At 31.4% G+C, this 25142-nt stretch overlaps 1 protein-coding gene across 6 annotated transcripts in view; it reads left to right on the top strand.

The window, feature by feature from the left end:
- The window catches only part of Scgdelta (sarcoglycan delta), a 194763-nt gene that overhangs the window by 160077 nt on the left and 9544 nt on the right, over positions 1-25142 (top strand). For all 6 annotated transcript variants that reach the window (XM_089175486.1, XM_089175490.1, XM_089175489.1 and 3 more), the window contains one exon: positions 20591-20879. In XM_089175486.1, the coding sequence (XP_089031612.1) occupies positions 20591-20879 (289 nt within the window). The remainder of the gene's footprint in view (positions 1-20590; positions 20880-25142) is intronic.

Genomic DNA, 25142 nt, shown 5'->3' with positions numbered 1-25142 from the left:
TCGCTTTGCTTCGTTCCTCTCTCTCTCTCTCTCTCTCTCTCTCTCTCTCTCTCTCTCTCTCTTTCTCTCACATACACACACGAATGCATATACTCTCTCTCTCTCTCACTCTCTCTTTCGTTCTCTTATTCTCATTCGTCTTTCTCAATGCCTTCGAATCCAACATACGTTCCGATTTCTAGCTTGACACCTTACTGTCATTTCTCATCTCAATCCATCTATGTCTGTCTTTTTTATTAATTTTATTATTAATCTTTAGATAATTATTTTGTTTTTTACTCACCGTTAGATGATCTTGAGAATTCCATACGTTGATAGAAAATATCCTGTATCAGGCTTTCAGCAGGGTTGCATCTGATCTTCACTGGTGACTTCTCACTGATTTAACACTTCATTTCACTTACACTTATTAATTTATTGATTAATGTTTTGTTATTTAAATGCACTCACCGTCAGATTTAAATTTTCGATTAAAAATATTATGCGAAACGCGTGAACCGATTTATTTAAAACACACCTTACTTTTTCGTTTATATTCCCGAATTCACAGTGTTTTTTTTTAAACGTTTCGATTTGAATACCGCGTTATTTTATTTTTTTTTTGTTATAATTTATGCAAATGAATGTATGAATAAAGTAAAGATGTACAACGTATGCAAAATAATTAGTTTATAATTATGAAATATAATTAGTTTACCTCTTATCCGAACGAAAAAACGAAAAATTCAAAACTCGAAGTAAAAAACGAAATAATATCTATAAATCGATGTATGTAAATGATTTATATCGATTGCAATTATAACTACATGCAATAAAAAAGAAATGTTATACGGTATCGTTTGTCCAGTATACTGCATTACGTTTCATACTAATTGTCAGTCTTCTTTGAACGACGAGAAATATAAAAACGATATTACAAAAGTATCAAATTTATTTATTGCATACGTGTACGTTTACGTGTTTTTTATATATGTAAAATATAAAAAGTTATTATTAAGTTATTCCTTCGGAAAGTTATATAAAACAAAAAAATCATAACTTCAACTTATATCTCGTGCTGTTTTAACTAACATATACATTTTTGTTCAATTAATAAACAATTATTTAAGATATATTTAATAAAATGCTAATAATCTAATAATATTTTGGTTAGGTTGAATAAAACTTTGATAAAAAGATTTTTAAAGCGTTTCTGACCAGTGATAAGTTTGAGTTTGAACATTTTCATTTAATATAGTAATCACGGTATATTTATGAGTATGTATAATATTTAAAATATATATATATATATTTTATCTTATTTAAATAATTGGAAAAAAAACTATACACGTAGAAAAGAACTTCTCGTTGTTTTTCGTATGTCGGAATATGAATTAAAATACTTGTGGTCGATATTTGTTAATATTAACTTTAACTGTAATAAAATATCTAATAAAAATGATATAAATGAAATGAAGAATGAATATTTTCTAATACTGCGTAGTAACAGAGTACAACGATGACTAAGAAAGAAAGAGTATTCAGAGGTTAAAGAATTTAACGATGTTCAATGTTTTGTTTATGTGTGTATCACATTTCACTCCTCGACGAGCAAAATTAAAGCACTAACAAATTTATTATTATCCAAATTTTAGTATAAACATTCGTATATGTTCGGCTATCTTCGATCATACTTCGTATTTTCTTTTCGTATTCATCGTTAGTCTTACTCGACCGTCGTGACAGGTAACAACAACGGTATTAATTAAGTAATAAGTCTATTTCGCGACGCGTATACGTGTGTGGTGCCTATGTGTGTTCTTTTTTTACTTATTCCAAGTGATATGCATATTAACGCAAGTGTATGTGTAGTGTAGTGAGTGATATATAAGTGCATACGTGGATATATGTACAGTTTATTAGAAATAGTTTAATCTATTTTTTGGATGGATTTTTTGTGACATATCAACGACTACTCAGAAACTTCCAAATCAAGGAAAGGCACAGCATAATGTAAGTTTTTTATTTATTAGTATTTTATTATATTCTAAATTTTTGTATTATTTTTCTCGTATCTTAGACGAATGTAAATAACGGCAATTCAGCTGTCATTTTTTTAAATTCGTGATGCATTTACAGTTATTTTCACTTATTTATATTCTTTATACATAATAATAGTAAAAATTAAAAGATATTTTATAAACATTGTGTAATCTTTATACATTTAAATGTAACGTTATAAATGAACGATCTTTTTTCAGAAAATGTGTTATAAAATGATTAAAAATGTTATCTACTTTACATATTAAATAACTTTTAGACCAATCATACCATCTCTTTATAGATGCGATAGATTATTAACAGTGAAAACGTTAGTTCTTGCTTATCTTCCAGTTCTTTGGTAATATTACTTAGTCTCTAAAGTTGTTCGTAAAGAGACAACGTAGAGTTTTCGGACAACGCTTGAATAATTTCGTGTGAGCTTATGCTCGCGTCCAAGGAAGTTAGACTAAACGGATTGTCATCCCTTTTACTTTCTCTCTCTCTCTCTCTCTCTCTCTCTCTCTCTCTCTCTCTTTCTTTCACTATGTTTCTCTATCTATACATCTCTAGGATGGTAGTATTCTCGTTGACATACTATTTGCTAGAGAAAGAGAGAGAGAGGGATATGTTTCAAGCTAGGTAGGTAATGTAATTCTATGTTCTATCTTCGTTCCTCACTGAAACTCAGTGAGAGTCGATGCGGTTGGTCCTCTCAACTCGACAACGACTATGGCAACGGCTTGGCCCGAGTAGCCCACTTGTACGAGTCGACCAAAATGATGGCATTTTAATGGACAAGACAACGCATCCCTCGTCTCGTATTTGTCCGCGCTAGGCTAAACTTCTATTAATCGCATTAAGTTTCAACTAGAAACTAGAACAATCTCTGGCCTACACCCAAGAAAGCTTTTTTTATTATATTTACATACGTTTCAAATATTTTTAAATATTCCATACTCATTTAATTTTTATTTTAAAAATGTTTGATCGCAGATTTGCTATATCTCTCGAATGCAAATGCAAATCCATTCGAGACAACGTACACACAGTGGGTTCAATCATACTAAGTATTTTCAGTTTTTTTTTTGAGTAAAGTATTCGTCGAGATAAGATTTTTTTTTATTTAAATAGTATCTTTAAAGTATAGAAAAACAAAATTTGGCATTGTAAAAAAAATGAAATTGCTCTTGGGATTCGTGTTCGAAAAAGTTCGTGGTCTCGAATGCAAATGATTAAATAAATTTGTAATCGTTGTTTTATATTTTTTATTAGTCTATAATGAACCATAAATAAATGTAATATTTAAAAATTTTGACAACTGTAATACAAGTGAGAATGAAAATTCGATTAAACGTTTAAATGCGAGTTAAATAAATCTTCCTTATTTTTTTTTTTTTTTTTTTTGTTGATTTCGTTTTCTTCTTCTTCTTTTTCTTTGTATTTTTTATTTTCTTAGTTTGTCTTTTGTTCCATCTGAACTGAAGCTCTTCGAAGTCGAACGTCGTCGAGGTTTCGGTCGGATGCGGGTCGGTGTAAATCCTAGGCAACGCAAGCTGGACGTTTGGGGAAGGTTCGAGAAGTCGGTGCCAGTGGTCGCGTCCGACGAGGGTTGAATTTATAACGAGACCTGGCGAATTTATGAGATGGTATTTTCGGGATCGAAGTTACGTGTGGGTGAAGTTACGTGTGTCTCCTCACCCCCTCTCTTTCTATCCAAGTCATTCGTTCCTTGTAGTTGTAGTGGTGGTAGTGGTGGTGGTGGTGGTTTGTGACGATGTACGAAAGCATTGGTAAGAATAGAAAAGGGAACATGGGTGATGGTGGGTTGGGGTGGAACGAATATGTGCAAATGTAGACTCTAATCCGAGAGGTGGTGAACACTATCGACGGAAAGATTTATCTTAAGGAGAGTTGTCGCAACCTGACTAACCTCCAACCCCTATTTTTCTATTTCTATCTTTCTTTCATTCTTTCTCTTTTTCTTTTTCTTCTTTCTTAACACGTCTTGTTCACCTTCGATCCTATGAAAATGTTCACACGAAGAAGAAGAAGAAGAAGAAGAAGAAGATTCAAACGAGGAGAATTAAATTCGTTCTAGTATTCCGTTAACAATATTTTATATACCCTCACCTTTCTCACACCATTCATCCACCCACTCTCTCTCTCTCTCTCTCTCTCTCTCTCTCTCTCTCTCTTTAAAAGTTTCTCAAGGAACTCGGCATAGCCGTTCATTTTCAAGAAGAGCAACGATCTCTCTATCTCAATTCCGGAAATTCAAACTCGCGAAACGTCCGTAGACGAATCAAGTCACCTTTCGACTCCAAAAGTCTCGCATTGCCAAATCGAATCTCATGACGTGCGATAACTCTTGGAAAAGTTGCACCCCCCGCCCTCTCGCCCCCCCCCCCCCAAAAAAAAGAAAACGAAGAAGAAGAAGAAGAAGAAGTAGAAGAAGAAAAAAAAATATATAGTCGTTTGAACGATCATGTCGATAATTCAACATCGACCCCGATTCTCGACAAAAATTATCGGATATTTCTGGAAAATGATCTCTGCCATTGGACTAATCGTCGATTTAAAATCCGTACTATACGACACTGGCTAAATCCGAATATGAGGGGGGTTGAAATTTAAAAAAAAATTATGGAAGACGAATCGGTTCGAATATTTTACATGAAACGTTAACTTAGAGAGAAAATTTCAATTCGTTCACTTTCCTACAAAAAAAAAAAAAAAAAAAAAAAAAAAAAAATGGCGTTTATATTAATTCGATATGATATTAATTTGAAGCCTCGAGCAAAATCGAAAGTCATTTCCCACCGCCCATTTTTTTGTCTTCTCTTTTCAGATATAGAGTCGATTCCTCATCCCTTCGTTACGTTCAGTTCCTTGTCTCTTTTATGCTCGTACAGTTCTCCCCCTTTTTGGCCACTGGGATTCTCTATCTCTCTTTCTATCTCTCTCTCTCTCTCTCTGTACAGAGGGCTTGAGCCTTCACCCTCTGGCGAAACTAATCGAATGAATAAAACAGCAGCCGTTAACGAACGGCTAGGTCCCTCTTGGGCATCACGGTAGCGATGCTCTAGAAACTTTGCTAATGGAATCGCGTTCGTTCCTAAAGGAAATATTAAATGCCGCTTCTGTATCATATGGTTTATATACTTTGCTATCATGTCCACGAGTTTCTTCCATGACGTACGTCGAACTGACCATACGATACAATGGGAGTCGTCTATGATTTCTTTTGTATTTCCATCAAAATAAATCAAATATCATATATATATATTATATATTTTGTTTTATATTTTATACATAAAAATATTTTGTATATAAAATATATATATAATTGATAATTTTAATTTTATTTCCTTAAAATTAATAACAGTTCTTTTTCTTTTGATTTTTATTTTTCTTTTTCTTTTCTTTTTTTTTTTATTTGTTTGTAAAAAAAAATTTTAAATAATTGATAGGACATTTAGTAATTCGAATTTATTATTTTTTATCGAAAAAGATTGACGTTTCAATTTGTTAAGAATTTATACAGGGTGATCTGTGAGACAAGATCAACTGTACGCGTACTTTGCTAAAATTCAAAGTCGATATTCTCGAAAACAAAGTCTCAAACGAAAAATATTTATTTTATATTTTCAATTTATTTTTTCATGTAGAATCATTCCTTTTTCGTTTGTACCACCAGTTACAGATCACCCTGTATATTTATTCGATGAGTATTCAAATGCTAATAGTAGGTTAACCCAAAGGTGTCAGAGACAGGAGTCATGATAATTTTTTTCTTTCTTTTTTTTTTTTTTTTATGGTTGAATATCGAATATGAGACATGGGAACGTATGTATCTACAACGAACAAGTGGTTTCTCATCTAATTTGAAATTTAAAGAAGAACTATTCTCTACGTTGAAAGCAAATATCCAGCTTTCTTATTCGTGATCGATGGTTGAGCATCATTTTCATTCGTAGAGAAAATAGCCAACTTCCAAGCGGAATAAGAGAATAAAATAAAATAAGGAAAGAGGAAAAGAAAGAAAGAAAGAAAGAAAGAAAGAAAGAAAGAAAGAAGGGAAAGAAATATTACAGTACAGGTGACGTTAGTTCATGGAAAATCCCATGTGTATCGAATCCTAGTACGCATCCTTTTTATCTTTCATCCTTTTTCTAACTTCTTTGTTCACTACGGTTCACACAATTTATGGTTAAATCGAAACTATGTATATATATATATATATATATATATATATATATATATATATATATATTAAAGTAAAAATATCGAATGACTTTATTCTATAAAATATACAATTGCATTCAAAAATGCAACTCTCAAATGCAACCATAGTTATCGTCATTTATTATAATTGATATAAACACACAATTACAATTTATTTTAATAATTTATATACACTGCATAACGAAAATTATTACATAAACTAACGTTAGTTTAAAAAACTGTATATATTTTTAACCATAATATATAAAATAAAATTATTTTTACCCATAATATACAAAACAAAATTATATTTTATTTCCAGATCATCGATCAAGGTAAAAACCGAACGATCGATTGTAATTGCGTGTAAATGATCTACCTTATTTTAAAAAGAAAAAAAATATATCATGTGGGCAGATCACACGTGTTAGAAGTGAAACCTTCGAAAAACTAAGTTTCGAGAGAAATAGACGACTGCAGAATATCAGGAGTAGGATAATTGTTGGGTTTATTTGTTATAATATTATTATTATATTCTTGTTATCACATTCAAAAATTATTATACGTTTTATTGAAAACACATATAAATAGATAACATATTACACAGCAAGCAAGTTCTCAATTCAAAGAAATGAGACTATTCTCGTTTTTTAACCATACTTTCTTTCTTTCTTTATTTATTTAATACTTTTTTTTGGTAGTAGGATAGGAAGAGAAGAAAGCAGTTTAGGATTTTCAATTAGTTTTAGAAAATTGGCTGACGTAACCGGTGCGGTATTAAGCAGCAGCAGCAGCAGCAGTAGCTACAGTAGTAGCAAAAGTAGACGCAGGAACAGGAACAGGAACAGGAGTAAGCAAGGAAGCTGAGTTATCTTCGTTCTCAGCTCTCGTACGCCTCGTAGACTCGTTTTTGTTTAAGTAGAGAAGAACAGACAGGACAGGACAGACAGACAGACATAAAGACAGACAGACGAACGGACAGAAAGGTATGGGAATACGAAGAAAGGGTCGTTGGAATTCTACGGAAAACATCAACCATCTCTGTTCACCACGTTTATACAAGAACGAACTTTCTATTCTTTATTTCAATCCAACTCTTATTTCCTTGTTTCTTTAACATTTTTTTCTGCTTGTACGAAAGAGGAAGACTATTACTTCATTATCAAGCATGTTGTTGTAGTATTCGCTGTTTACGTTGCGTACATTGATATAATGAAAACAAATCTAACGCGAAAATAAAACTTGACCTTTCTCGAAAGTAGAACACGCATGAAGGATAACCGTGTATATGAGAAAGCAAAATTCACAACAACTTTATTCAAACAAAAGAACAAAATACTTATAAAATTTTATTAAAGAATACATTTTTGTTGTCTTGTACTTTTAGGTTTCGATTGAGAAATATTATTAGGCGTTTTATGTACGTGTAATTTGTATAGAAGATAAAAATTGTTTTGATAATTGTTTCATTGTAATTTTTAATTTATACACGTGCATTTATTTTATATATTTTTTTTGTACGTAAAATGATGTATAATTATTAATGTTAATCAAACGTAATTATAATTCAATTGAAAACTTTTGAACGTAAACTCTTAAAGAGTTTTAGTTTTAGTCAACGTTGATTGCAAGATGATGATCGGAGCTTAATTTGTTCGACTAAGGTTAGAAATCGTCTAAGGTAAGTTGTTTGAAAAGCGTAAAATGTTTCTTTACGGTGTGTGTTAAGTTCGACCTGTCTTCGTTAAACGTTAGCTTAAATTTGAGTTTAGTTTCACGAGGAAAGTAATCGACATTTAATTTGTTTCGCTTGACGAAATTTTCATTTAAGGAAAACAAGATAACTATTTAGGAAATATAGAAAATAAAGAAAGATTGAATAGAATTCTCATTCATTCTGTATGATCGTTAAATGCATTAATGGTTTACAACGTCCCTATAGTGAGATGTAATAGTATAGATGCATATAGGAACCAATGCCCTTCATGATCCCACCTACATTACTCTGTCAATATACGAAGGTCTACGTTAAAGTTTACATATTACTAGCACGTAGTTTCATGTCCATATGCGTGTCCGTGAACTACTACGTGAGCGCGTTACCTCAATCGAGAGGAAATGTGTACACGGATCTACATATCCAATGGGCATGCAGTATCCATTAGGAGATATATTCGGATAACGTAAAATGTTATATATCTCTGCATGCACGTATAAACGTTTCTATGTATATATATGTGATATAATATAACCTTGTCGTTTTCTTCCCAACTCTCGTACGTAAAATAGTAATAGACGGGTTTAAAAAAAAAAAAGAAAAATAGAAAGAGTGCAAATTTAAAATCGATACTTAAAACGAGATATGTTTCATTTTATATACAGCAAAAAAAAAATAAATAAAAATGTATGGTGTTTTTTTATTAAATATTGTTGCACGTATCTAGTATCGAATCTAAATATTCTTTTTTTATTTCTATTACCAATTACAATCAATTTATTCAGATGACCTCCTTTAAATGTTTTACCCGGTATATATTTAAATATATATATATGTAACTAAAGGTTATAAAGCTCGAGAGGTAAGAAATCGAAGGCGACAGCATCACCTTTCCTTGTTGTACTTCTTCTTTGCCTGCCCATTGGGAAATGTCAACGATGCCAAAGCGAAAAGTCAACAGTGTACCCCCTTTACCACACTCTTTATATCTTTATCTCTTTCTTTCTTGGTGTTCTCTCTTTCTATTTAAAACCTCAAAGAGAGTAAACCACCCTCGTCGCGTTGCACCAAGTTCTTTTCCTTCCCACACTTAGTTTCTAATGTCGGTTTACATTTGCAAATTTTTGTAGTGTTTCCTTAAAGAAATAAATGTCGAATTGTATAGTTTGCAAAATTTGATTATAATATTGTAATTTTATTTCATGCCAAAAAATGAATGTTTGAAGTTGAGTATTAGGGTAATTCAAAAGTTGAAGGATTTATTGTTTTCTTGGTTTATCTTTTGAATTAATTATTATATTCTTCTTGTGTGTGTATGTCGATAAAAAGAATAAACGTGTGATATGAAATTACATTGGAAAAAGAAAATGGGACATCACAAATACTCGGTGTTCAATCAAAAGTATTTTTGTTCCATTAAATTCGTACAGTTCGAGATGTTCAGTAGTAAACTCGCTAATATCACTGTCTTCTTTATTTTATTTTATTTAATTTGAATTTTATTTTCGTTACGTTGATCGAACTCGCAAATGCAATTTTTTTCTTAATAATAATAATAATAATAAAAATATTTGTAATATTAAATTATTTCTAAAACAAAAATAAAACACTTTAATTAATAATTGTATCCAATAATCTTCGTTTCTCTTTAGATGGTTAATTCTGGATATTTTAACGGAGTATATCACGAACTAAATCATTTTCAATGCTTTCTATTCTCTTATTTTACGAATGCGATACATTTTACCATTGAAGAAAATAATATTGAAATATTAAATACAATGAGGCAGAAGTGGGACGACATCTCAATTGACAAATTTTACCTAAAATTCTGCATTCTCTATTTAATCAAGTATTAATTAGTTTTATTTTAAATAATATTAATATAACATAACATAACAAATATTAATTGATGCGATGACAGAAGTTAATCTGGAATTTGGATTGTTTCAAATGATTCAAGGAAAAATTGATATAATTTCATTTTGAATAACCCAAATTAAATATTTCAACTAAAAATTGGATACTTTTTTTAATGCATCAATTCTTGATATTTCAGTAATACTTTTGTAAAAGAATTTGTTGAGAATAAAATAATAATGATTAGAGATGCCAAAAGTTGTTAGGTTAAGTTAAGGTTAGAAATGGTTGGGGGTTGTTGGATCTCACGAAAAGATGAAGGGACTAACCTTAAAAGGAAAAAAAAGTCAAAGATCGTTCGTAATCCGTGAGATAGGATCGGTAACGTGATCAAGACACCTTCCGTTTGCTAAACCGATTTCTTTTCTGACTTCTAGAAACGTGCCGCACACTGTATTGCCTTTTTTTCTTTTTTCTTTTTTCTTCCTCTCTATCACTTTTATTCTTTTTATCTTTTTCTTTCTTTTGCTACTCTAACTTGAGAATCCCCTTTTTACTACTTCTCTCTCTCTCTCTCTCTCTCTCTGTCTGACTATTTTCTCTTTTTCCTTCTCTCAGTGTTTCTACTATTTCTTGTATTTTTTTTTTATCTTTTTCTATTTCTTTTTCTTGACAAATTCTTCAAAGTGCTACATTTTACTTGAAGCCTTTCTAGCTTGACCCCACAGAGTTCCCAACATTTCTTTCATTCTTATGACTCGAGAATCCTATCCTAATGTTATTGTAACCTTTTTTTCTTTTTTTTTTTTTTTTTTATCGAACCATTGTTCATTTTACATCTTTGATATCTTTCATACCTTTTGTCATATCTCGCAATCGTAATATTTTTTTAGATTTCTAGATCAATAAATTCAACATCTAGAATAAATCTTTTGAACTTTTTCCTGTTTGCTACTTGTACGATAGATATCGAATTGAAATTTGATTCTATTGTCAAAAGAATGTTTTAATTTTATGCATGCAACCAACGTATACGGACACACCGGGGATTTGAAATTTAAAATAATAATAATTTTTTGGAGATTTGTTATTTTCTTTTTTTCATTGATCAATAATTTAATTAATACGAGTTAAGCTCCCCACATATGTGTTTTCTTTTTTATTTATAATAAAAAAAAAAGATGAAAATACACTTATTATTTGTGATAAAGAACAGTTGTATGTGTGTGTGTGTGTGTGAAGGGAAAAACGATTCGAAAATGTAGGAAATTTCACGAAGTGATTCTGGTAAACAGCCAAAGTGAGAGTGCAATGGACCCAAGAGACAGAAGCTCTACAACGTCGATTCCACGATGGGTTTACCCAGCTTTTTCCCTTCCCTATTTTCCTCGCGTCTTCCATTTTCAGTCTGAGAATTGTGAAGGGTAAGGGTATGGATTATCTAAAAAGGACAACGATAATAAGATATTATAAATCCAGCTTACGTTTTACAATGCAGTAAGCAAATCTTATTTATAACACCTGGAATTTATAAATTTGTAAATCTCTTGAAAAATATATAATAAATAAAATTATACAGTTGATAGATTTTAATTATTAATAAAAATTATTCCTCTTTAATGAATTTTAAGTTAACCAATAAATCAATTTGATATTATTTTTCGTGTTCTGTTTAAATAAACGTCAATTAGTTCATAGACTTATTGGTTAACTTAAATATATCAAAATTAGAAATTATAATAATACTATTTAGTATTTAGGAATATAATAATAATAATATTAATAATAATAATTAAGTCATGTTAATGTTCGATTGAAGCAACTGTAAATTCGGAATTTTAAATGATATCCGAGACAGGTCAGCTAATAAACATTTATGGTTTATAAATGATATGTATGAGCATGACTATAACAATCCCGTTTTCATATCTCTTTGAAAGTGATCGGAAACGATCCGATTTATCGTCATTATTATCATGTTTATTGCTTAACCGATAATAACCTATGGTGACAATATCCCTATTTCGAATAAAATCAAACCCTAAATTCAATTCTTTCAGTTACCCTTACAGTTTTTCCCTCTGATCAAAAAACTTGTGAAAAATCCAGTGGGAAAACTTAAAATCAGCAAACTGAACGATACTCCGAAACATTTCTTTTTATTGTGTTGTGTTATTTTTTATTTTTTATGTTTTTTTTTCTTTTTTTATTCAAAGATACCAAGTTAAACACGAAGTATGTTTACGTAGACGTAGTGTAATTTTGTCGAAAGTCAGAGGAACCAAGTTGAAACAGTGACGTGAATTTTCAACGAAACGTTGATGCGGTAGAACACAGTGTCCACTTGTCGTACCAACGTTTGATTACTTACCTCTCGCCACTCATTTTCTCACTCTCTCTCTATCTCGTGAAATTTATTATCACACCTAACACGTGTGAGCACAAGCGTCAGACAGGTTTTTGTGCAAAGAACTGAACCACTCTACTTTTCAAGAGAGAGAGAGAGAGAGAGAGAGAGAGAGATGGAAGAGAATAGCTGGTATATTTATTTTTAGCACGGATTAGTGCTCTTAATGAAGAGAACAGTTCCCAATAGTAGCCCGCATAAATTAAGACAAGTTTGAACTCTTGCTATAGAAATAGGAAGATGATGTAGGATAGAAGTTGAAAGTTCAGGGAACTCATAATCAGACGATTTTGGAAACTTTGATAGATCGATAATCTTTTGTTTCCATTTGCAATAATCAAGTGAACTTGGACTATGTTAATAATTTTATTAAGTAATATTATAATTCATTCCGAAAATTACAATTTACATTTTAGACGCGTTGTTAAATGAAAATTTGATTATACGTATATTATTAATTAAATATGTGATTTTAATTTATAAACATTTTTAAAAATATTTTTTTATTTATTTTTTTTTCTTTGTAATTATTTATCTAATAATTATAAAAATTATTAAAGATAAGCAACTCGTAATATATACATGTACTGTGTTAACTAATTTTTTGGATGATTATTTTTTGATTATTTTAGTAACACGATTTACGATCTGAGACATAAAAAAAAAAAGTGGGAAAAAGAAAAGAAGGATAAAAAGGGATTTGTAGATTCTTTTATATTATATATAAAAGGGTAAAAAGAAGATGGCGAGGTTGGCACGTTTCATCTTTCGATTGAATCCTACGACCAATAACTGACCACCCTTAAGGGTTTGCCCGTTCCCTCGGGAAATATCGAGCCCTTTAACATCTTGCGCTCTAGAATCATTTTACCTTTTCGCTCTTGTCCCACGATTTTTCTTCTTCACCTACTGCACATCCTCTTTCTATTCCACCACCCCTTCCATCTTCCCAACTACCACCACCACCACCACCACCAATGCAACCACCCTCGTCGTTTCCTCTTATTCCACGAGCAAGTGCAATCGACAAAATGTTCAACCCATTCTCAGCTCGTAAACTCGATAACCATCGCACGAGTAATTTCCTCGATATTTGTTTCCCCAGCAATATCTTCGTATCATTCTTTTCTTTTTCTTCTTTCTCTTTTTTTTTTTCGTTGTCTTTTCTTTCCCCACTTATTTTCTTAAAATGCAACAAGGCACAGATAGAAGAAGGAAAACGTCATTTAGCACCGATCATCAACAACAAAACAGTCAAATTATTGTCAACAGTTTAGAAAATGCAACTGAAATAAATATGACAAGAGGAAGAATGAGAAGAAATGTTTCAAGATGATGGGATGGTGGTAGTGGTGATGGTTGAGAAAATGGGTTCGGGAAGGGTAGAAAATATTCCTTGTATCAGTCCTTTTGGGTAATTCTTGGTAATACTTGTCTAGCTTTTAAACAGGACTTTGTCATGGTCGTTATATCTCAATGAAGGTCGGGTCCTAGTCGAGGGTTTGTGGGGGTGCAGTGGGGAAATTGAAGTTGAGGATGTAATTTCCGTGGCACACGTCCCCAACAAAACGGGAACGAGGATGGCCTTCGAATAGTCGTATTGTAAACCTCTGGCATTTTTCATGGAAATTACCGAGCAATTTCCGCTCCGTTCTATTCACCGTGTGAAAGGCTTCAAGGAAAGTGAGAAAGAAAATGAAAAAAAAAAAAAATAGAAAAGAAGAGGGAGAAAAGGGACATATCAAAATGGGTCGTAGAAGGAAAAGAAGAAAAAAAAAAAAAGAAAAATAGAAAAGTAAAAAGAATTATAGGGGGTAGTTTTTATTTATAAAAATGATTTTTATTAAATTATAATTTGATTTTTGAATTTGATGAATTTGTTGAAAATATTTTAAACAACTATTTTGTATTATTTATTTATAGTTAGTATACTCTAATTATCCTAATGTTTAATTTGATTTTAAGGTAGAAAGAATTGTTTTTTGTTTTTGTTTTTTCAAACAATTCTTTTATTCAACAATTATTCTAAACTTTTTTCTAATGCAAGAAACTCGTGTTACGAGAGATTTTGTAAAATTAACTCATTCGTGTCTTCTTGAAATACTAATTCCTTTTTACTCTCTCTCTCTCTCTCTTTTTCATGGTATATTTCTAGTTTTCCATGTTTTTTTTCTCTTTGATAAATTTTCGAGAGGAACACTTGAAACCCGTTTCTCGAGTAGTTTCCCTTGTAAAAAGGGTTGCGCAGTCTCAGTATTTTTTTTTTTTTTAGTTGTTGTTGTTGTTGTTCTTTTTATTAGGTCATTAGGCAAAGCGTACAAAAGTTTTCACGAATCGTTGGTGGGTATCTTAAGAAAATTGTATATCATTTTGTTTGAAATATATTGGGAGGATGAAAAAGATAAAGTTTTCCTACTCGTTTATATTCATTATCAAATGATTTAGATTTTTAGTTGATCTTTTTTATTTTGATCCACTTCTTCTTCTTCTTCTTGTTCTTCTTCTTCTTCTTCTTGGATTCTTGTCTTTCCAGTTCTTCGATGGATGTGTATTTGCCGAAGGAAAATAGAATACACGATGCTTGTTTATTTCCTTTTAATGATGCAATCGAGAAAGTTTCTATTTAGGTGCCTCCTCGATTCGTAGTTTTCGCTTGAACAACTTTCACCAAATAGATTTTCTCTATCTCCATCTTCTCTCTTTCTCTTTCTTTCTCTTTCTTTATTTCTTTCATTTTAGAATTGAGAAAGAAGAAAAAGAAGTAACAGTTCGGTTTAAAATATCCAAGTATCCTGAAAATGTTACTACCATTTGTTGAATTGTTTTGTTGGGATACTACCCTCTCCACCCACCCCTACCCCCACTTAAGCTCTTCCCCGATCGAAAACGAGCAAAGAAACGATGAATCTTTGATTCAACTATTCCCCACAAAAACTCACCACAATACTGCGATCTTTGAACCATCATTTTTTGGTTCTTTCATTGGTGAATTATATCAATGACTATATTCCAATTAAAATAATAGAATAATTTTTTTGTTGTTGCCTAAAATTTGAACACATCATTTAATTTAAAAAAAAAAAAAAATAAAAATGGAGTAGATTTGTAATAAAATTATATTTCTTAAATGTTGCAATTAAAACTTATTATTTGAAATAATTTTGAAATAAAATTGTATATATGATTTGTTAGGTAACTAAATATGTGAATGTTAAGTCAATTACATATTTTTGGTTTTAAGGTTCCGAAAGTCTTGATATATATATATATATATATATATATATATATATATATAATGGTTAACAAAGGTTGAAAACAAACAGTAATATTCGCTTGGCAGACACGATTTTCCAACAACATTGAATACGAAATAATAGCGAACAATGGTAGCCATAATACTAGTTGTTGGTTATAAGACCGAGTTATACTCGGTTGAAACTCGAATCAAATGCGTGCAACATGGTATTCGATGGCAGACTGTATAAGCTTGGAATACAGTATTATTACATAAGCGTAAGCAATATCTACTGACATACAAATGACAGGAAACTTGTACGTGTTGAATGTTAGATTTTCCTATCCTTTATGAACCCATATCCTTCTCATCTTAAGTATGGAGGTTTCAACTATGTCAAAAAGAAATGACTCTAATCTAATTGCTCTTGCAAATTTCACCTTTCAATCAAATTACGCATACACTCATGTAAATACACATTCGAATTTTAAAGATCTTAAATAAAAATTGATGAAATATTTCAATTACTTTTAAACACGGTACTTGTAATATTGTCAAAAAAAAAGAAAAAAAAATCAACAAGAAATATTGTACAAGAGAAAAATTGTCCACTTTGCTTGGAAATTCATTTGCAATTTAAGTATGGATATAAGCTAAGCGTATAATTTTATTAAAGTACCATCGTAGTTGAAACCACCGGTGGCAAATTATATGAACGTTTTAACAAATAGCTTTTTCTACTTCTTATTCTTATTCCTTTTTCATCCATGTGAATAGTTTAACTTCTTTCTTATCCTCATCCATGGTTTTCTTTATCTCTTCTTTACTTTTATTATACTTCAAGTTATCGTGACTACGAATCGTTATCTTTCAAGTTATTGTAGTGTTGGTGATGGCAGAGAAAAGTGTTAGAAATAATTCGTTTCTGTGTAAGCAACTTTGAAACGTACGTCTTTTGGATCAATGTGTGAATCGTAGGATTAATCGAAAGTTGAATTCAACAGTCGCGTGTTTATGGTCGTTTATTGAGGCGCCAAGTAGACGATCATTCTGAATATTCTCGATTATTATTATCATCATCATCATCATCATCATCATCATCATCATCATCATCATCGACGTTCACCGATGCATTATTATTCTCCGAAAATGTCAGTTTTCACTACGAATAATACTAATAATAATTATAATAACAATAACAGAGGAAAATAATATATTTTAATTAACTTTCATCTCTCGATGTTACGTAAATTTATCGAATATATGATCAACGTGTTTAAGGTGAAACCAGGTTAAGCAGAACTTCCGATGCATTAACAACGAAAAATGGTTGATGTTAAAAACGTGCGTGTTGTTAAAAAGGAAGGACAGAGAAAAGAGAAATATAGTTTAACGGGAATAAGGGTGGGAAGGGAAGGAGTGGGAGTAAAGGGTAAAGGAATAAAAGCTGTAATAGTGAAGTGGGGGTCAGAGGAAAGTGAATAAAAGGGTGGGAAAAGATGAGTCGGAGTTTCCACGTACTACCCACGTCGGACGCTCTTAAGGGATTTAAACAGGGTTTTAAGTATACAATGATGATTTCGTGCGCGGTTAAACCAACACGTAACTTTTTCATTCTACCTCTTCGTTACTTGCTACTTACTCGTTTCAACTTGTACGTACCTGGTAGGTACATTATTCATTTGAACGTGCGGAAATGTAGGTACATGGAAAACAAGCGCACCTCTACGAGGATTTAAATTTGTTCATTAATTAATCTTACCTGCGCAAATTGGATTTATCTGAATAAAATTAAAAAAAAATATATATATATATATATGAAAAGATAGAAAAATAATTAAATAATATAGACGATACGTCGATGTTCTGCAATCGCAACGTTTCGATTTTTCTTTTTATTTTTTTTTTTTTTTTTTATTTTTTAAATCGATGCATTCAATAAAAAAAAAAAAAAAGGAAAAATAATTCGAAACAAATTTGTACATCTTTTTCCTTCTATCCCACATTATACATTACTTTAATTCGTATAATTTGTGACTAATTAACACGACTAATTTAAAGATTATTTATTTCGAAGAAATATTAATTTTTTTGCTGGTAAAATAATTGTTAATATATTAATTGATAAAGAACCAATTTACTTTTCATCCATATTCCTTATTATTTATTATTTTAATCAAAATAATATTCAAATAAAATCTATATAATAAATAATTAGATTTAATATGAAAAACAAAAAATAAATAATATACCGTTTAGTATATGGATAGTGTTTTTTGATGTCCATAGGGGGAAAAAAACAACACATACGATACAAATTTCACACCTTAAGGTATAAAAGGGTTGGCTTGAAATAAATTCATGTTTACTCCCCACTCTAAGAATTTTGGTTCACACCATAGACACGCGTAAATATGCTGATTACGTTTTAATCCAAATTTATGATATCGTAAAGGAAATTTTCGGAAAAGCTTTTTCCAATTTCCCTGGAGGCCTTTTTTTCTTTTTTTTTTTTTTCCTTTTTTTTTTTTCACCGTAAGCAGACGCGAAAGAAATCTCTTTTTCGAGGACGCGAAGACTTTCCCCAGAGGAGAAAGGAAATGAGTGGGGGTAGAAAGGGGTGGTCGCAATGGTTCTGGAGGATGGGTTGGAGTATGAAAAAGAAAAGAAAAGAAAGAGAGAATAGAGAGAGAGAGAGAGAGAAAAGAGAGAGTAGTTGGTGGAAAAATGCAAATAGAGAAGAAAACGTTTCGAACGTTTAACGCTAACGTTGAATAATGAAACATCAAGCTCTTGGCATTTTTTTTCTTTTTTCATTTTTTTTTTTTATTTTAACCTTCGTGTTTTACCTTTTTCTCTTTCTATTTCGTTTTTTTTCTTTTTTCTTGTATTCTTTTTTTTTTTGTTCTTTTCTTTTCTGTCTCCTTGTTTTTCTTTTTCTTTCTTTATTTCTTTCCCCACAGTCTTTTCTCGAGCTCTTAATCAGCGGTACGATTTGCTCGAAAGTAAAAGGGTAAAAGGAAGCAAAAAAAAAAAAAAGAGAAAAAAAAACTCTTGACAGGAGAGAGAGAGAGAGGGGTAGCAAAACGGTACCGTGCTCGTTTTCACATTTTTTTCTTTGAGACTTCGGTCTTTCGCATAAGAAACAAAAACATGCAAAACAAAAATAAGAAAAAAAATTCGTGGGGGCAGAGAAGCTTATATATATGTATATATTCCCTAGTAAGGTAATAGTGGCAGCACGAACATTGGCAGGAAAAACTAGCATGGTACCTAACCAAAGTACCATACTGCGAATCCTTTCCCCGGGAGAGTTTATCTTCGGTGCTTTTAATTTCAGGTAGACCGTGGCTCTTTACTACCACGAGAGGCATAATTATCGCGAAGGTTGGAAGAGGAGAGGGAAAGGGACTGAATATTTCAGTTTTCTCTCTTTCTCTCTCTCTCTCTCTCTCTCTCTCTCTCTCTCTCTCTCTTCTTTCATTCTTTCGTTTCTTTTACATTCTTTTTACTCTTTAATTTTTCCTCCTACGGCAAGTCTTCTTCTCTACCATGCTCGATTCCTTTCGAAGATACAAACGAGCTAAGATAAAAAGAAGGGGTGAGTTGCCAATGAGAAAGAAAGAGTGAGGGTGAGAAAAGAAGGTAGATGAATAGGAGGCGATGACGTGGAAAAAAGAAAAGAAAAGACAAGAAAAGAAAAAAGAAGATAGAAAAAAAAAGTAATAGCGAACGAAGGGGGCTTGTTCGTTCGAGAAACTCCAACCGAGGGATTAGGAAGGAAAGTAATGTCAGGCATTTTGCGGACAGATTTGCATAAGTTCTCTACCACCTACCATACTTCTCACGCTTCTCCGTATTTCTAATCTTCCCTCTTAACACCCACCTATAACCAACCCCCACATTTCCCTCCTTCATACCTCACCCAACCCTCTACTCGTTCCTCTTACTAAATTCTTCTTCTTCTTCTTCGAAGAAGAAGAAGAAGAATACAAACTGGTCTTAAATTTGATTCCATTTTGCTTTTATTTTTCTTCTGAGAAGTGGTGGAAGAAAACCTTTTCGAATGATTAGATCGTTAGTGAGTCAATCACTGAATGAAATTTCGATCAGGAAGGTTTGTATTATTATTATTATTATTATTATTATCATTATCCATTAAAATCTTCTCTTTCTCAAATCTAACCCCTCTCTGTTGAATCTTGTTAATGGTATATCATCAACGGTATATTATTTACGGTATATACGTCATAATTTAGGAGGTAAATCCGATTTTACATTAACATGCACAATCGTTGTTTAGTACGATGATAATTATTAGTATTATTTATTCATAGTCCCGTTTAGTATACTGTTTTCGTTTGATAATACTCCTCCATATGAATTAATCAGTGACTATTGAAAATATTCACAACAATTTTATCATATATTTTATGGTTTTCGTATGGTATTGTTTATAAAGCAATTATAATGTATATTGTATTTGTTTTGATGAATATTTTCTTTATTTATTGTAATTATTTATACATTATATTGCATAATAGAAATTAATAAATGAATTATTAAAAAAAATGAAACCTTAATAACCTGAATGATTTTATATACGAGTAAAGATACAAAGTGAAAAAGTTAATCGTACCGTAGGAATATTTTATGAAGTTCCCTGTATATGTTAGAGGACAAATTCAATAGGGAAGATATCAACTGTTTTGCATAACCTGTGGGTCTACTACTATCCTAGACTCAATTTTCTATCTAACATAAGCTACTATCTCTATCTCTATCTCTATCTCTCTCTCTCTCTTTCTACTTGAAACTTTAAGAAGTTTAATCGTGAAACCAATTTGCAGTAACCGACACTTACAAAATGATTATAAGTAAAAATAAATCAATATTTATTACGAATTGGTATTACAAAAAAATAAGATCATAGATTTAATTAAAATAAAAAATTGTTCAGAGAAAAATAATTAGAAATTCTTAAACTTAAGATTGTTTGATTGATTTTTCTTTTTTCGAAACATTTCAATATAATTTTCATGTATTTCTATTCATTCATATTCGAATGTCAGTTTATTAAACTACACGTATACTAAAGGAACTATTTTAATCATCGATTTTCCAGAATGTCCCGTAATCAAAGCGGATGGTCGGAAGAGGCAGGAAGTTCTGAAGGTATTCAACGACGAACTGGAACAAGACAGACTATTGGTACAACTCAATCCTTAAAAACTAATAGTGCAATATTAGAAGACAGAACATCTTCTGGTACAACCTGTAGAGGTGGATTCAGACTAGGCATCTACGGTTGGAGAAAAAAGTGTTTATATTCATTGGTCCTGACACTTATGATCATCGTCATCCTAAACCTTGCTCTAACTGTCTGGTTACTCAAAGTTATGGGATTTACTTCGGTGAGTATTTGAAAAGTATTTTAATTCTAATTCAAAACTTACTTGAATTATTTAATTGAGTAACAAGGGTACTTAATTATTAATGTTATTCGTAATTATAATAAAAACGTATAAAGTGTATAAACCTTTTGTTTTCAAAGAGAAAAGAAAAAAGGTAAAAAAACCCAAAGTGGCAAACGAAAGACGAGAACAAAAGAGCGAAAGGGGTGAAAGAAGATGGTTGAAGTATTCGATTCATAAAAAAGTAATCGCAATTGTTCTAGAAGATCAAGCAAGCGGATATAATATCCTTTGTGTTCGATAACGAATCTTAATTTTTAACGTTCGACGCGGCAGCAGCCGTTGGTTGCATCCTCAGTCGTGATCGGTGCGAAAACGAGAGGATCCCATTGTGTTTGAACCACTCGAACTTTGCACGTATCTACTCTACCTAGCAGCTACTACCCACCTATACAAGCTATAGTTACCGATTCGATTCTATCTACGTGCACACTTTTTCCCCCCAACGAATTTCGAGTATTGTTATCAACCGTTGTGTTGTATATGTCCCCGGAATCCCCGTCCCATAAATGGAGATTCCTCGAGGTTCAACTACGTCTCTTTTCAATTTGCATTTCAACCGAAAATTTCAACGTTTGTTTCCTACAACGACACGAACGATGATTCTTTTTTTTTTTCTATCCACCCTCTTTCCTTTTTTTTTCTTTTTTGTCTTCTCTCTCTCTCTCTCTCTCTGGTCTACTTCTTTTTTTGTTCAAGTGGTGAGGGGTGATTTCGGGTTGAAAATCGTCGACAAGAGTTACGCATGGTGAACCAACATTGGCAATCGTTAGTTTTACCTTTTTTTCTTTTTTCTTTTCTATTGGCGTACGAAAAGAAAAAAAAAAGGAAGAAGAAGAGAATGATTAGAGAAAGAAATAGGGTTACAAAAGGGTGTGGCGTGTTAGGTCAAAAGGTCCACCGGTTGTTAACAGGTTTGAATATAATTTTCGTTCTAATTGCCGGAAACTACGGTCATATCGGCACGCAGAGAAAATCGTCCCCCTTTTACATTTCTACTTTCTTTTTTTTTTCTTTCTTTTTATTTCTTCTTCTTCTTTTTTTCTTCTTCTTGTTATTTTTGTTCTATTCTTATTTTCCTCGACTCTACCTACGTCGGCTTTAATTCGAGCAATCATAATTAACCGACCCTTCTCAGTCGAGACTCGTAATTCTCTAGGGTGGTGCTAAAGTAAACGCGTTTAAACTACTGCGAAAAGCATGAATTATTCTTACGCTATACTTGTGAATAATATTTCTTATTTTTCTCTTTTTTTTTTTTTTAAACATTACTTTTATTTTTTATTTTTGTTATACCATTTAACCAATTGACTGCGAGATTTCTCGTAGTGTGTGTGTGTGTGCTGCAATTTTAAATTAATTACAAATAGTTATTTACGTTAAGAATTATTACACGACTTGAATAAAATATTTATATAATGTAAAAAACATTAATTATCAATTATTGTAAATAAAATTGTAATATTATATCAGTAACTTAATATTACTGTATTTTTCAAAATTTAAAGCATTGTGTGCTAGTCTGGCAGTCAATGGGTTAATATATATATCATTTATTAAATTTATTTTCATTGCATCATTTTTTGATCGTGTGTGATTTTTTTAAACGTGTTCGTGTTCATAAACTTTTCAATGTTACTTAATTATTTTTTATTTAATTATTATTATTATTTTGAATAGAAATTATCCTAAACGTAGAGTTTACGCACGAACAAAGCAAAAAAACTATTGTTGTATTTTATAACAAATTAATTTGTATAAAATAAAATAGAAGAAAAAAAAAGAAATATGTTTTACTCATGACGTTTGTAAAATAGGTTAAAGGAATCGTTTGAAAGAAAAATTGACGTCTAGATGTGAAGAAATATTTGAACGATGTTATAAAATAGAAAGAAAAATCAAAGAAAATGAAAGATAGTGAGAGTGACGTAAAAGAAAACTCGGAAAATTCAGGCTCGTGTGAGAGATGCTTTCGAAAAATGTAGGTTGAGGGGATGGATAAGTAGAAGAAGAGGAAGAGCAGAAAAAAGAAACTAGAAAAAGAATAAGAGAGAGAAAGTGAGAGACAGGGGAAGAGGGTGGCTTACATTTCCCATGGGATATACTTGGCTGCTCGTAGACTTCTTACTTACGGATTGATACTCAATTTTCAACGAATTTAGAAACCATCTAGGGATCATTGCTCCAAATCGCGAAGGCTTCTTTCGATTTAGAATAAATTCGATAATGGGACAGTACTTTGAGATAGCCAACAATTTTTGTTGGGTTCAATTAGAAAATAAATATACATAATTATTTCTATTTTACTTTTTTACTTTGATTTTCAATTAAAAGGATTTTTTTTTTTTTATGCCACCTATACGTGGCAATAGGATCTGGGGGATGTATGGTGTAAATAGGAGTGGGAATAAACTTCAGTAGTAGTAAAATTATTAATCTTACACTATAGTTTTTAGAATCAATTACCAATACTCTACTTCTTACAAATAAACATATTTGTTATAGCATCGTTCTGTAAAATTCATAATTATCGGTGATAAAAACGTTGAAAATTAAATGTCTCTATTTTCATAATTTTTTGTCTCATTTGCAAGAAAATGCCGCTAGTGTACAGTTAACTATAGTATAGTATATAGTCGAATAGTCCCATCTTAAGCGAAGCATCTTTCTTGGTCGCGTGAAAAGAATAAAAAGAAAGAAAAAGAAGAAGAAGGAGGAGGAGGAGAATAGGCAGGTGGGTGGACTATCAAGAGAAAAGAAAAAAGAAAAAGAAGAACAAAAAAATATAATAAAAAGGAAAAAGAATAAGAGAAGAAGGTTGAGGAGAAGTTGGAGGTGGAGGTGGAGGAGGCTGGAATGCATTCCGCGAGCCAGCAAATATTTTATGTCGTCCGTGCTTCTCTTCGCCTTCATCCACCATTCTTTTCCATCCATTCATATTTGATGAGTGTCTCGTCCTCCCTTTATTTTTTTTCTTCTTCTTCTTCTTCTTCCTCTTCCTCTTCCTCTTCCTCTTTTTCCACCGACCTATCTCACCCTTTACTATTCTATACCATTCTATCTTCGAAGCTTCCTTTACTCCCTTACTCCCCCTAGCCCTTCACTCCCATCCCTAACACTCTTGCTTTATCTATCTTTCTTCTTACTGTCTCTTTCTCTCTCTCTCTCTCTCTCTCTCTCTCTCTTTCTCTCTCTTTTCAACCCCCGGCGTTACTTCAAACTCGCTTGGAGCAATATCTCGACGAAATTAAATCATTTTCTCGATTAAAGGATCGCCCTATGATGGCATTAATTAAAACCATAGTAGAAGGGTATTCGTTATTAAAGACCGCAGCATTCTCCGCGTATCACATGACTATAATAATATCATCGAACGATCAAATGAATCTTGGATAATCGATGTTTTTATCGTACGCGTATTGTTCAATAATATTTCCATTTATTGTTTTTTTTTTTTTTTGAAACAATTATTAAATGCAATTGAAAATAAATCGTCTTGACTTTAAACGTAAAGTAATTAAAATCCAAATTTCTCTTTAAAATAATTTATAGTTATAAAGTTACATTTTTTGACGGTAATTATTTGTAACAAATTAATAATAAATTAAACAAAACCATTATTATTTTTAAATATAAAAACTAAAAATCTTCTAGATCAAAACTTGATTGTTTTATGGTATACAGTTTACGTAGTAAGCTTTGTTATATTATAACAATGATATAACGTGATAATTTTTAATTAGTATAAAGTAACATTTTTATTGACAGCAATTATTTGTAACAAATTAATAATAAATAAAACAAAACCATTATTATTTTTAAATATAAAAACTAAAAATCTTATAAATCAAAACTTGATTGTTTTATGAAGTATAGTTTATGTAGTATGGTCAAACTACTACTACCACCAACACTACGCATACAAGCAATAATTTTCTACAAGTATTATATATGCATACTAACGCAAGTTCTCTCATCCTATCTCTCTCTTTCCTTCTTGTACAAATGTACGGCAGGTACGGTATTAAAGGATATCCATTATAACACCTAGCCACCAAGTGCGAGCGTAATATAGCACGTACGGGTCCATGAATTTTGAGCGTATAGTAAGCAGTATAGTGATAGTAGCTTAGTACATATAGGCCCCCTTTCCTTCACACTCTTCCTCACCTCTCACCTACCTCTCTCTCATTCTCATCCTCT

Source organism: Polistes dominula, unplaced genomic scaffold (assembly GCF_049000335.1).
Source record: "Polistes dominula isolate Pdom_NZ unplaced genomic scaffold, Pdom_raw_medaka contig_17, whole genome shotgun sequence".
Lineage (NCBI taxonomy): Eukaryota > Metazoa > Arthropoda > Insecta > Hymenoptera > Vespidae > Polistes > Polistes dominula.
The sequence above is the reverse complement of the archived record's forward strand: the minus strand, read 5'-3'. Positions and strand labels throughout refer to the sequence as shown.